Here is a 14925-nt window from a genome sequence, read left to right as displayed (position 1 = left end):
CCAGCCAGTGGTGATTCCATTCACTGATTGAAATCTCCGTCCATTTGTCACTGTCAAGGAGGTGGCGATAGCCTCTCTTCTCTCCTCTTTCCTTTACCCGTAGCTCCTTCTCCTCTCCGTTCACCGCGCGCGGCTCGATACGCTGCTCAATGCCATTATTATTTCAACGCTCGAGAAAACGAGAGAGAGAGAGAGAGTGTGTGGTGGCCAAGCCTTAACGACCAATTGACGCGTCGGATATTAATTTCTTATCGATTTTCCCAACTCTGCATGCGAAAAGAGAGAAACAGAGAGTTTTGCAAACCGATTACACAGTACTCTTCCGAAGCAACCTCCGCTTTACTCGCCGTGTTCCCTTTTTCACACCGCGAGATGAATTACGATCGCGCCTAGCCACGAAGTTACTCGCCACGCGATTAACGTCGCCGCGGTAATTGCGATTTGTCATCGAGAAGTTCCTCTGGACAGTAACAATTCGAGTTTGTGTTTTTTTTTCTTCTCTCGAGAGTAGAATGGTTAAGTGATTCATTCGTGATATTTCTGTGGACATGAGAACGCGTGTATTGGGAATTCCGCGCGACGATATTTCAGCCTAAGGCGATTTGCACGGGTATTGTAGCGTGTGCGTCCAAGAGACAGAGAGTTGGACTAGATGCCGAGTTCGTTAAGTGGCAAAAAATACAGGCTCCAACCTGACGATATACGGACCGAGAGGTTTTACTCACCTCGAGAGACGCGACGATGATCCTGAATGGAGCCTGCGTGGCTTACACCGGCGACACGAATCCGCTGCCCATGGACTGTGAGCTGTAACAGGCAATTTTTAACGTTTACTCTTGTCCAGTCTTCGTCGAACACAATTTTATGTATTTACGTTAATTTACTCGTTAACCCTTAGGTAATCGAGAAAAATCCACTGTGCGGATTGAGCAAATCATTTATTCTGATGATAGTATATTAAACAAAATTTAAAAAAATATTCACCTTCTACGCGGACACGTGGGCATTCGTTTATTCATGACTCGAGAAGAAAGTGAAATATCGAAAAAATTGTACGTCGGACGATACAAAACTCATTCAAGAATAAGTTGGCAGAAGTTTTCATTTCTACCAACTCATATCTCATTTCTAAGTCAACAAAGTTCACTAAGCAATTCGTAATAATAATAGAAACATCGATAGATCGAAACGTACCCCTTGTAGAACGGTTTAAAGGCGGTGGTGGCCTCCGTGGGCGGTAGGCTGGCAGTGGTCTGATGCTGATGGAGAATCGAGTTCTGTCCCGCCGGCGAGAAGTCTTTGTGAGGGGATGCCTGTAGCCTGGAGCTGAAGGAGGAAGCGCTGCTGGCCGATCCGGAACTGGTCGACAGATATCCACCGGCAGCCGGATGACTTGGCCCGTACGGATTCGGATTACCGTTGCTCGTGGCGTTCCCGTTGCCAGTAGTGCAGTAACCGGCTGCTGGTGCCTGGATCACTCCATTCGGTGTAGCCACCTTCATGTTGGGCGGTGTCTGGGGTGGAGTGTCCGTACCAACCTCGGGAAACCCCGCCGCCGCCGAAGAGGACGCGCTCGAAGTCGAACCGGAAGAGGAGTTTGGGTTGTAGTGGAGTTGCCCGCCGGACGAGGACGAGAGGAAACCGCCGTACCTCGTCGCTGCGCTCGAGTATGGCGCTGTTGCAGCCGCCGATGGGCTCATAGACGCCGAGGAGGGTAAAGCGAACGAACTCAGGTTTCCACCGCCTCCGCCGGCACCGGTACCACCGCCGGAACCGAGCCAAGGTTGCTGAGAATGATGATGATGACCTTGGTTGGACAGGTGATGCTGTTGTTGACCGTAGTGCTGTTGATGGTGAAGATGATGGTACTGTTGATGATGAGGATGCGTAGGTGGCGGCGGTGTTTTACAGGCAGCCGTGTCCGCGAGAGACCAGATTTTCGGTTTGGTCGCCGGTATAGGAACTCCAGCCGCGCTACAGTCAGACTTGATGCCCTCGTCCTTGAGATGGTCCTCCCCGGCGTATCCTTGGTGATGATGGTGATGGTGCTGCATCGCGTGGTGAAAGGGATGCTCTCCTCGCCGGGGATCCTCCTCGAGATCGAGGTCGTCCTCCTCGTCGAGGTCCTTGTCGTGCTGCAAGTGCTCCGCTTTCACGTGCCTCATCGGCTCTGCAAACAGACCGCGCCGCGTCAATTTAGTAAATTGCCCGTTGAGCTTCGATGGCTGGACGTTCATGGTGAAACGTGTACGGTGGTCGTGGTGTGGTTCGGGAAGAGAGAGGGAGAGAGAAAGAAAAAAGAGAAAAATTCTCTACCGGTCATAAACGCGAATACCGCCGATGGAGGTAAGTGTGTATCGAATAAAGGCGAGCTTAATAGCTCGTAAAACTTCCTTCTTTCTCCCTTTCCATATCCCCGACATACCGGGAGAGAGTAGAGAGAGAGAGTAGAGAGAAAAACGTTTTTTCCACGGGAAACTAATAGAAAATTCAGTACGGTCAACGGTATCGCCATTTACGCACCCTCTCGTTATTTCGCCTCGGACGAGATGTCAGAATTAATGGTTTATAATCCCTGGTGTGAAAGTGAGATCCACGCGAGTGTATATATCGGGGAGGAGAGAGCCGCCTCTAGGCTCGCTGTGCGAGGGGTTCTTTCGACGCGCCGTGGAGAAACGTGGCGGAGTCTCTCCCTCTTGCACCCTTATACGGTTAAGCTGTAAGGGATGCTGTGAAAAAAAGGGAGCGAAGCCTTCAACCACTTTGAGGCAGGAATTCCCGTCTCTCTCGTCCAACTTCCTCGATCGATCGTTTCTTCTAACCTAGTGTCACACGTTCGATTATCGGTGCGATCTGACGGCGGCAATGTTCGCCACGGACGAGCGTGCATGCAGCCCAGGAGACAGAAGGAACAGAGGTCAACCGGGTGGAGGTGTAGAAAGAGGCAGGTGAAAGGAGGGGAAAAGAGGAAAGACGGACGTAGAAGAGGAGACGAGAGGAGAAGAGAAAGGGACACGAGACCGAGGAGAGAAATTTGCGGGATCGTAGATGTAGAGACACGGCGGGGCGCGCTGTAAATTACAAGCGGAGCGCCAAACCGCTATGGTCTTCTCTCGGTGGCGCAGGGGTGTCTAGACGTATAGATAATACCGAGTTTGTGCGGGGCAGACGCAACCTAGACGGTCCCTGGTTCATCCAGCCACCCGAACCAGCCAGCCAACCAGCCAGCCAGCCAGCCAGCCAGTCAGTCAGGGGTGAGAATTTCATTAAGAGGTTCGAATGAGTCGGCAGAGGGTTTACTTGATGGGTCGTCAAGCGATAATTCCCAAGCTAGAAGGGGCTCGTTACCCCCGCGAGAGAGGGAAACAGAAATGGACGGATAGATAGCCGATGGGGTGAGAGACAGAGAGAAGTAACGGAGAGTTTAGGTTTAGGGTGCACGCGCCCCCCTTATAAAGGGAACCTTATGGGCCAACTAAATAGATACCACCGTCGAGTCCACAAGTGGCTCTTTAACTTTTGACCCCCTCGTTTTATCAGACGTTAATCTCGTAATCTTTGCGCTCTCCTATGCCTGTATCTCTCTAACAGGATAAATAACTCCGATTCAATTGGAAAATTCTGAATACTCGATGTAACCAAGTTAACCACGTTGATATATGTATTCAAAAAAATCAAGAGTCCTACTACTACTACACGTCGAGAGTAGCAACCCTCCTCGCAGAGCTCGCATGTTTCTCAAGTGACCTCTTCTCTCTCTCCCTTCACCGTTCACCATGGAGATTCACGAGGGCTCTCTTGAATTTAGCAAACCTCGTCTCAAACCAGTATAATATTCTACCGTTCGCTACAAAAATCACTATAAAACTACGAGACGTAGCGCGTGCAACGCGACAACGCAACACCTAAATGTCCCGAATCGAAGGGAGGCCACCAAAGCCAAGGTACAGAGAGAGAGAGAGAGAGAGAGAGATGGAGGGCGGTGGACTGAGGACAAGCGGCGAGCCAGAGAGGACGCGAGGGACAGAGAGGGACGATATTGGCCAATGTGCGGTGGGGTAATGGTGGCCATAGGAGGGTCCGTACCATTCGTCTCGCCGCGGGCGCCGATACATCACCGTGCCTCGAACCACCACTCTCCCCTTCTATCTATATACATCCCTGTATGTATATGGAGAGCCCGTGGCACCGGAGTGTATATGGTCCTACGGATGGCTACTCAGCCCGGGCGCACCCTCCGCCTCACACCCACAGAGACACGCTTAGGGAGACGAGCGAGCGCCCTGGCGCGCGCGCGCCACATCCACCGGCCAATATACACGCACACCGTTTCACTCTCTGTCTCTATACACTCGTGTATCTATGCGAAAGCTGCGACTGTGTACGCAGGGATACGTGTGTGTGTGTGGTTTCCAATACCAGGGAGCAGGACCAACGGTCCACCAGGGGACCAAACCGAAGGCCATTAATCTCTTTGCGCGGCAACCCGCAACCCGTCACTGTGTTTACCCACATGTGAACCATTATGTCCGCCTCCGCGATATAGAGCCCGACACACGGCCGGTTTCGCAGCGAATTTCTAACTCGCCGTTTCCGGCCGTTGGGCAAAATGCCTGAATAAGTAGCCTATCGAGCACCAGCGACGGCTCAGCGACGGCTCAGCGACGCTGGCTCGGGGATGTAGGGGGGGGGATATACACGTTGGTTTCAGCGTCGCCGAGGAATTCGTGTTGGTAATTGAATTTACAGGCTGACCCGGGACGAACGGCTTGTACCACGCGACTTTCGAAGTTCAAATGGCCTCGCTTCTTGCGATCGAGAGTAAGCCGCGTATAGGTGCTCCGGGATTTACGAGTGTGGGCACGACGATACGTGAATGTAGGAATTTTGGGAACGAGGTGGAGGAAGGAGGAAGTGCTCGATGTTGGTACGGTTTCTAGGAAGAGTTTCTACGTGTTTTTGAAGAATTTGCGGAGGATGTTGTGGTTGTGAGTGGTGTAATCTTTGAGGTTGAGGATAAGGATGTTTGCACTATTTTAGATAATACGAATTTGCGATATTACTATTGAGACCTTCCGGTTTTTAGTAGGTTTAGTAGGCTTTTATAGAAGAAATATTCTGCTGTTTCACTTTATCGGGGTTCGAATAACACACTGATCACGCAGGGCCGTGAAGAGTCTAGAATCTTCGAATTTGCAAAGTACTCCTATTCGATCTCAAACTTAAAAACGCAAACGCGAAATCTGATTTCAACAAGAGTAATTAATTTCACGATAACCAGCGCCTCCTACGTTATCCCAAACGAGCCTAAACAAAAGCTACAATTCCACGAGAGACTCCACGAACGAAACGATTCCCACGTGTATAAACCACACTATCCAACAAAAATTGGCATAAACGATACTACTGTTAACACTGTTAAAACGTTCATACAAATGTGCAGAAACTCGAGGTGAGCAGAAATGAAGCGATATTTATCGCGAATGGCGTACAGAGAGGCCTGGTAGCGGTACTCGAGAGTAGAGAAGAGAGAGATCCGCCAGAGGATCTCGCGGTGCGGATCTCCGTGAATGGCGGCGCGCGGCTAGATCCATGCAGGGTGAGGTCGCGTACGGTTATTGTGCGCGGAATGGATGCTTGCGCAATATCAGAAACGCGGTCCGATGGCCACTCGATATCGGGGAGAACTAGTCACGCGAGCTCCACACACGCTAGCAGACATTCCTCCAAGAGATCGGGCCACGTTTCGAGAGTTCACCCTCGGCCGCGCGACGCTATTGTGCGCATCGGGTGTACACATCGGGACATCGATAATTGCCCTTTCATGGCGGTGCTTCCTTCGAGATTCTAGAGAAAGAGAGAGAACGATCGTTTCGAGCATTCTTCCCGCGGATAACGTGTGCCCGCTGCATGGATTATTGCGTTTCGTGCCGTTACACGCGTGCATACCTTATCGACTAAACTTGGGGAGCACGTAAGAAAGCTAGAACGAGGTTTCTGACTACGTACTTTACAAGCAAGGTGTATTTTTTCCTTCCTTTTTCTTTTCCTTTTTAAGGAGCATGTCGTTTGGAATAATTGACGGATTATCTGCCGCGATATCTCGGTTGTTTGAGAATTCGAAAGGGTCGAGAGGTATTGCTATTGCATAAAATTGAACGTAGAGCGTAGGAATTTCGAGAATATTTTTAGCCAAGGTAACCGACGTCACTCACCGTTTTCCTCGAGACCTCTCCTCGCCTCCTCGCCGACCCTGTCGCCTTGATTGTCACCCGCGAGATCGTCTTTTTCCTTGTTGTCCTCCGAGTCCGTGAGAACCGCGTCGTCGTCGTCGTCTGTCTTGTTCTTCGGCTCCCAGGTCATCTTGTTCTCCTTCTTGAGGCGCCGCCGCGCGTTCGCGAACCATGTGGACACTTGCGTCAGTGTCATCTTCGTGATGATGGCCAGCATGATCTTCTCGCCCTTGGTTGGGTACGGGTTCTTCTTGTGCTCGTTCAGCCAGGCCTTCAGCGTCGCCGTGGACTCCCTCGTCGCGTTCTTCCGCCGCGCAGCGAGGTCGTATCCGGCGCCGTATCTGGAAAGATCGTATCGGGTCTCGTGAATCGAAGTTGCTGTAATATTAATTACGGCGAAGTTTGGTTGAGAAGTTTAGAGAGATCGGAAACTGCTGTAATTTGCACCTCGAAACTTTTACATTTTCTACCGTACAATTCGCAACGAATCTTTCGTTCTGATATACCGTTCTAAGAAACTTCTGCTTCACAATGTTTTCAGGTGTTTTGCAAATTATTGCAAAATTTCAGTTAAACTAATTTCCTAAGATCGTTCACGAACTGTGCCACAAGGTGTTCCGCAAATTTTTCTAGAAGTGTCTTTAGGAATCTGAAGCATCCACACAGTTTGCAACGTGTTACCACACATCATTGCCCCTATTGTATACCTAACAGTGTCTCGAATCAATATCACCGCTGGAAGCAAACCTACACGTAACAAGACCCATCATACGCCACTCATCCTCCGACCGAAGACGCTCGCCAACCGTCTACTCGAGAAACGAGCAACCTATTCTCCGCTCGAATAGTAAAAACGTAACCATTGTTCAACATTTGTCGAGTCGAACCACTCTGCACGAAAAGTGGCATCCTGTCGAGGGTGCGAATTCCCCGCAGATTTTGGCAAGTCCAAAGTGCTGGGCTCGACATTGCAGCAAGAGAGAGTCAGAGAGAAAGGAACATCGAGCGAGAGAGAGTCTGCCTTCCTAGATTCATTCCCCTGGCCGCGGGTTGCGCGCCAGAGCATCGAACCCTCCTGGATAGGGGGCGACATCCTACTGGGTCGAGGGTGATACTCCGGCAAATATATACGGAGAATAAACCCCCAGCGGCGGCGTGATTCCATCGAGCAACCCCGGCACTCACTCGCCGTAATGGCGATTCGATCGATCCCCCTCTCCCTTTTCCTGTTAGCCCTCTCTCACTCTCTCTCTCTCTCTCTCTGCAACCTCCTGTTTTTCGTCCGCCCTCGCACACTCGCTCACCCACCCCTCCGTGTCCTCCCCCCACACTGCCGAGAGTTCCACGCGAACCTGTTATAGGTATGTACTATTATATACTGTAGCCTAAAATACCTATCGACGATCCATCGGCCGTGGAAGGGTGGCACAGCGAGGCTGATACGGCGGGTATGGTCGTCGTGATAGTGGTGGTAGCGCTGTTCGAGGCGGTGGTTACCAGCGACATTGTAACCGAAGCGTGACACACGAGAATACGGTTCTCTGTCCAACGATTAATGGAAACGCCTGCGCGATTACCGACATCGCTGTGAGAGATCTTGTCGAGAATTCGGGAATGAACGATGGATCTTCAAGTTTCAAGATGCCTTTAACTCTGTTAATACTTGGGCTTTGTGTTGGAGGGTATTTTATGGTTCGCTGTTATTCCTTCGTTCACAGGTTAAGAGATTACACAGCTGTCTCATTTTTTCTGGACAAATAACGTTTGTTTGGGAAAAAATTCGGACACCCTGTGTATGTCTACAGAACTTGCTTCAGAAATTCCAAATGGCGAAACCTGACCTTCTAAAAGCTTACGATTTGCATTCAGAAGCCTCGAATATCACGCAACATCGAATCACCGTACAACACATTTCTTCGAACGGTTATTTAGCTTGATAAACAATTTACACGTGATTTAAGAAACGATAACGGAGATTGGAATGGAACGGAAGATTTTCCGGGAACGGCGGTATTTTCAGAAATACGACGCATTATCGAGCAGAAGGAAAGTTCTTATTTTATCGCCAACTGTAAATTTGTATAAGAAAGAAGTGCGATCGGAACGTTGGCGAGCAACGGATAAACAATCGCGTCGAATGATTCAGCGTTGTCTAAAATTTTACAACCGCGATTTCGCCGTTTCGAAAAGGGGATCTATCGTGTTTTACGTCCTAGCCGGACGAGATCATCAACGGTCCTTTTTACGCGGACGCGAGTTTATTCAAATGGAGACGTTTTCCCGGGACTAAATCGCGTTTTACGATCGCGCGCCTATCCCGACCGATTCTGTTCGGCCTGGGGCCGCGACAAATGGTCCGATGAAATCTTCTGTCCGGGCTTACGAGTTTAGACGTGATCTAATCTCGGGCTTTCGCCGACCCGAACGACCGGCGCCTCCGCGAAAATATTGGCCAGGTTGCGTTCACCGAAATTCACCGGCGTTGCGACAATGTGCACCGCGGAAAGTCGTCACTTTGTACCTTCGATATTTCTACCCTATTGTTTTACGGTACGTCTATAGAAGCACGAAGAACGCAGAGCTCTGCGATATAAACTCCAATACAAATTCGTGGCATTCCAGAGAGGAATTTCGGGATTCTAAGTAAACAAAATGGTGTACCTCATTTTTTAACCCTTTCGCTGCGGCAGATTTTAGTACGCGGCTGTAAAATCTGTCATTTTGGCATTCGAAAAGTTTGAAAAAATTTAGAATTCAATATTTAAATTTAAAAATTTAGGGCACAGTGGAAATTTTGAAAACGCCTATAAACGCCAAGGACAGAAATTTTCAAAGCGCGTATCGGCGCCAAGAGCGAAAGGGTTGAATACGCTTCCTCGGTACATTTTACACCCCAAAAAGAATCACAAATAACAGTTAAACGATACAACTAAACACGGATATTTTCACGATCGATGGAAATTCGACGACTCATATGCAGCGAGCAAGTATAGGTAACAAAATCGGAGTAAATCGAAGGAAAAACGAGCGGTTAGGTTGACGTGCCGTCGCTGAGGGAACAGAGGAGAAGATTGCGTAATTCCCCTTTTCGGAATCCTTCCCTAAGGTTACTGCAATCCACATCCGAGATTGCTGATGACCGCGTGGACGGGGATGAAGAAGGCAGCGATCCGAAGGAAGCGGACCCGTTGCAACTTCGAGGACGTTTCACCCTCTATTAAACTCCCTCGGACAAGGGAAAGGCGGCCGTCGTGGCTCTCGTAGCTCGTCTATAAAATCAGCCGCCTTTTTGTTTGTACCTTCCAGCTCTCTCCTCCTCGTTCCTCCCCCTCTCCGCAATTCTCTCCGATCGTTCGCCCTTTTTCTCTCTCTCTTTCCTTTTTGCTTTCGTTCGAAAACGTCCGATCGATTGAGATTGTTCGAGATTACCCGAGTAGGACGGAAAGAAAATGGACCGCGAGAAGGGGTCGGCCCCCTTTCTCAAGATCTATCGAGCGCCGATGTCGGAACAAGGCACGGTCAGGTATGAATTGATAGTTTTTTAACTATCGAGATACTGTGGCAAACTTTCTACCGTGTGGCGATGGAAAGTATCTTCTTTCGTAGAAATCTGTTTTCTGCCGTTTTTCGAATTTTCTTTGTTGGACAATCCCTTCCCTCTGCTAGCCCAGTACGGACTTTTCCTATCACGTATGAATTGATCATTTCTGAACACTCGAATTTTTCAAAAATATCTTCTTCCGCAAAGATCTATTTTCTACGATTTTTCGAATTTCTTCCCAAGCAGTTCCCTCTCTAAACCAGCCGAATATCGAACCGCACGTCCACAGTCGGGCTATTTTCTATTTCATCGAGCACAACAGAGAGTTCCTCTCTGACGGAACGAAACTTTTACTCCGAAACTGCATCTCCATCGATACGCGGGCACAGAATACGCCTGCGAAATGGACGGAGTGCTTCTTTGTCCGCGCGGACGACGCATCGAAACACGGTTCATATATAAAGTTGCGCGTAGCCGAGGTGAAAACGTAACAGCTCGTTCCGCGAATAGCCGGGTGCAGGAAGTTAGAAATTGACAGCCAGCGGCCGCCGCCTCTAGATTTAATCGAGCCTCCGACCTCCTCCTCCTCTCTCATTGATATGCGCAATTTCGACTGCCTCCCACACGCTCTCTCTCTCCTGCGCGGGGACCAGGCGGCCGCGCAATTATCCACACGTATTGGCGCACACAGTCGCGTTTGCAGGGCCGCGATTTACATACTAAGTGTGCCGTTGCGTGCCAACGGAGAATCGCTCGGATGTATCGACGCGCGATCGTCCCGCGACGCTCGTGTGTTACGCGATGCAATGCAGATGCGACAACGAGCGAGGGCACCGGTGGCTGCTCAGCCTCGAATCTTGCAACGGCCGGTGAAGATCGTGCTGGTACGATCTAAAAGTCCCGCGACAAGGGCTTGCAAGTTCTTTCGACGCTCGATCCCGAGGAATCTCGTCTGCGTGGGCTCTCTTTCTCGCAGATCGAGGGCTCGTCGATCTCTCGCTTCGAGATCCCACTTGTTCGCGATTTTTCCTTCTCTACCGTGACGAAGGGGATCGGTGAATGAATTTCAATTGAATTTAGGTGAAAGCCGAAGAGTATCGCACTATTATGCGGGCAAGTGGACCTCCTGTCTACCGGCGACTGCTAGGCGGGGAGGGAAAAATGCGACAGTTAGCAAATATCCCCGGTATCGCAAATTTAGAAACGCGAAACACTCCCGGTGGTAGAGAAAGAGGAGAATAGAGGAAAAGGGTGCAGAGAGCGCGTAATACGCGGAGAGAGGTGAGCAAGAGGGTGAGGTGGAAATAGTGGAAAAGAGAGGATATCGTGGAATAGCTCCGGTAGAGGTAATAACGACGCAAAGGGGAGGTGGGGCAGAGATGAGCGCGTAATACTAGACACCGGGGCCACTCGAGCGACTCATTAGGGGCTTTGCATATGGTGGCGTCAACCTCGAAAGGTTAACCAATATTGGCAGAACGCGCGTAATTACGTCCTCCGGCCTCGTATAGAGTGGCCGTGTATATAGCTCCGATAGTTACGCCCGGTCCCGGATGTGCAAACGTTTCCTACCTACCTACCTACCAACCAACCTACCAACCAACCAACCAACCAACCAGCCAGCCAACCTACCTTGTGCTTGCACCACGCAACCTACCGCCGCGCCGCGTCTGCTCCGCGCGCGCTGCATCCAAGTGACCCGCCCCCTCTGTGTGTGCAACTGCTCCGCGACCTGATCCCCGCAACTACGCGGCGACAACTTCTCGCCACCTCTTATCTAATCCCGCGTCCGTCACTGCTTCCACCGCGCTTCTTTAACCGAGTAATATGCGCCGAGGATGCATTTCTGCATCGTTCGTCCGCTAGCTGACGGTTTACACTCGGGATGTACGATGTTCCGGGGTAGTGTGCAATAAATTCCGTAAGAAATTTATTAACCCTCGGTAGGCGAATGGTTTTACAGACGAATGCAGGGTGATTTTAACCCACAGTAAAGTTTCTATCGTACACGGGTTTTAAGAAGGAATTGGGTATAAATGTGTATACTTTCAACTGTATATATTTGATATTTTTCTAGTTTATTTACATTTGATACATAAAATAGATGTATTTCCTAATCTGAGCCTAATCTGACTTCATCGTTGTTGAGTCAAAATCGCCCTGCATTCGTCGTGCGAGGGTTAAGTGCTACTTAGGTGTTCGCGTGCATGCAACGCTTTAGGGAATTGGAGCGATTATGGAATGACATCGTACGGTTCTGAATTAGGTTCGAGCTCGTGAACTTCTGTTCGGGCGATTGGAAAACTGAAGGCGGTGCTGGTAGGGACGAATAATAAAAATTATTCTAATTTATAATACAGAGTTCTTGGATAAAGAATTATAAGAAAAAATTTATATACTCGTTAATGGAAACACTGTTATAAATCTACAAATGAAGATAAATTGTAAAGATTAGGTCTCAGCAGTGAAGGAGACAAAGCGTGAAAAGATTGCTACGCATTTTCCACAGTTCGAATATCGACCATCTCTCTCACTCGTGGTACAGGACGTATTCATAAAAAATTCAAGGCAATATTCTCCAAGTTCTACTTTTCACTTTCCAGTGAAAATATCCCCCTGCTGTGAAATTCTCATCGACAGGTGAAAGTCCGCGGAGGATCGTTCACCTCGCGTCGATATCGGCTTAAAACAAACATACAAATTACGGGAATATCAAGATCGCCGCATCGATCGAAGGCGAAAGTGGTCCGTGTATTTAGCGAAACGGTATATATTATAAAAATACAGCCCCGTTTCTTTCGCCGATCGGTGTGTACCCGGTTTAAAAGTGGAAAAATTCCAGGATTTTTCTCCGCGACGATCGCGGAGAGTTTTCTTGCCGGGGGGCAGGCAGACACCGATCGACCTACACGAGACGAACCGGAGAAAAATCGAACGAGCCAACCGGTCGCGGTTCCATCACGGGAAAAAGCTCTCTCTCGCGCGCTACCGAGCAGTTTCTCGTCTCCATAGCAGACGTCTGTATCTGACAGTGGGTAGAAAAAGCGGTATCTCCGCTTTCAGATTGAATTGAGTTAGCTCGGGAGCCTAAGTATTCGAAGGCATCGCGCGCGATTGCATCGTTTAACGACCGCCAGAGAAGCCGTTGGGGAAACTTGCTTTAATTGCGACCGATTTTCTCCGGTTCGATGAAGGAAAACGCGGCGATCGGCTTGGTGGTAATTAAATCACGCCACTGTGAACATTTTAGTAGGCATCTGTTGCTGAAGAGCGCGAACATCGTTTCACGGCGATTTTTTCGATCGAACGGTGAAATAAGAGGAGAAGGGTGTCGCGAGATCCTCCGTGAAAAATGGGAGAGCTTCGAGGGAGATCTCTCTGCGTGTGGCTCGCATCTGTGCCACTTTTCCTCGTTTTCGTGGAAATTGTTTTCCCAGCACCGGGAAAACATTGATCGAACGTTCTCCATTAATTACGATCCAATTCACTTAGGAAATGTGAAAAGGTTGGGAAGCTTAACAGAGATAGCGAAGCAAGTGGATTCTTTCACACTCTCTCGGCAGATTCGACAAAATGTTTAACTCGTTCCGCGACCTCTGAAGCATTCCACAATCAACGTAACAACTGTCGTACAACATTTTTCTCCGAGTTCATCCTGCACGTTTACCCAGTGGAGTATTATACAAGGTAGGGAACAGCGAGCGGAAGCCACGAAAAAGGAAGCAAACAGTGGAGGATTCAGCGTCACGGAAGAAAGGAGGCGGCGAGTCGAGCGACAATTCCCAAAGGACTGCCGCTAACGACGTATTTCTCATTTCCCGTTAATCACAGGCCGTTCGTCCATTCTTCTCGATCGACACTCTCCTCTCTCTCTCGCTCCATTCTATAAACGGACATTGCCGATCCGAAACGTTCGAAACGCGGTCTGGCAAAGTTGGCGAGTGTCTGTCGGCGAGACAATAGCAAGGTCCCGTCGCCAAACGACGAAAGTGACGAGGCAGAGAGAGAGGAGGAGGAGACAAATGGAAGAGGGTCGAGTTAGAGAGGGCCTTGGTATTATTAAGCAAGTAAATTAATAGAGGCTCCGCGCGGAATGGAGGGCGAAGAGGGTGGATATTCCACGATAAACAATGCCTACAGTTCGGAGTTTTGCACCGGGACGTACACACGCTTCGCTCGTTCGAACAGGGGATCCTCTTGAAGCGGTAGTGGTAGCGAGAGGGAAAAGAGAGAGAGAATTACCGGTGGATATACGGCGGAGAGAATGAAACTGCGAGGAAAAGCTGGAGTGAAGGTAGGCGCGCGTGAACGGTGAAGAGAGAGAGACTGGCGTGTTTGTGTGTGGACACGAGGGTTGCTAAGCAAAGTAAGTAAAGCACCTGTGGGAGCTGCTGGCTCGGTTTCGAGGGTGGAAGGAGGTCGCCGTGCTCGAGGTGGAAGAAGATGGGCGGGAGAGAGGAGAGGAACGGAGCAGAGCAGAGAGAACCGAGGAACGGAACGGTGCTGGGGCTACACAGCCACACCAACGAGAGAAACGAGGAGAGCTAGAGGAGTTGGTAGGAGTGGGGCGGGAGAGCAGAGAGGAAGAGGGAGAGAGAGAATAGAGAGTAGAGAGAGGCCTGGCGAACAGGCGAGCCAACCCCGGGAGGAAGCCAATCAATAAACTCACTCACTCGCTCTCCTACGGAGAGAGACCTACTGCTCTCCCTACGCCCGCGATGCCACTATATATACCGGCAACCTGGAAGCCTCCATTACGTACGCCCACTCGGCTGCCTACAGCCATTTTGTAACCGTTCGCCGTGCACGGTTTCTCTCGAATCTCGGTGTCTTCTCTCATCCCCCTTATATAGGATAGAAGAGAGAGAGAGAGAGAGAGGAGAAAGAAAGAAGACTGCCAGGTACGACGAGATGACGAGAGAGCGCCGCGCTCTCGGCGAGATCAAAGGAACTGGAACGGTTTTTTCTTTCTGGAGATCTAGCTCGATGTGTATATATACAGTAATATTGAATTCTCGTTCGCGATTCTTATCCGAACTGGAATCTTTTCTCCTAATTATCAATCGAAATTTCCCGCTCGTGAAACGAAATACGAAAGCATAACGAGGAGCCGCCGTCTACGTATAAAGGAGAGGATACGTTTCGAAATAA

The 14925-nt window shown here is 49.7% G+C and overlaps 1 protein-coding gene across 1 annotated transcript in view; it reads right to left on the bottom strand.

Moving 5' to 3' along the window:
* LOC108573525 (homeobox protein caupolican-like) overlaps nucleotides 1-14925 on the bottom strand; it is a 92870-nt gene that overhangs the window by 14809 nt on the left and 63136 nt on the right. Inside the window, exons 4-6 of the mRNA XM_017935985.1 lie at nucleotides 6216-6574; nucleotides 1195-2170; nucleotides 726-807 (exon numbers count right to left, since the gene is read on the bottom strand). Of these exons, the coding sequence (XP_017791474.1) occupies nucleotides 768-807; nucleotides 1195-2170; nucleotides 6216-6574 (1375 nt within the window). The 3' untranslated portion in view covers nucleotides 726-767. The remainder of the gene's footprint in view (nucleotides 1-725; nucleotides 808-1194; nucleotides 2171-6215; nucleotides 6575-14925) is intronic.

Source organism: Habropoda laboriosa, unplaced genomic scaffold, assembly GCF_001263275.1.
Source record: "Habropoda laboriosa isolate 0110345459 unplaced genomic scaffold, ASM126327v1 scaffold153, whole genome shotgun sequence".
NCBI lineage: Eukaryota > Metazoa > Arthropoda > Insecta > Hymenoptera > Apidae > Habropoda > Habropoda laboriosa.
The sequence above is the reverse complement of the archived record's forward strand: the minus strand, read 5'-3'. Positions and strand labels throughout refer to the sequence as shown.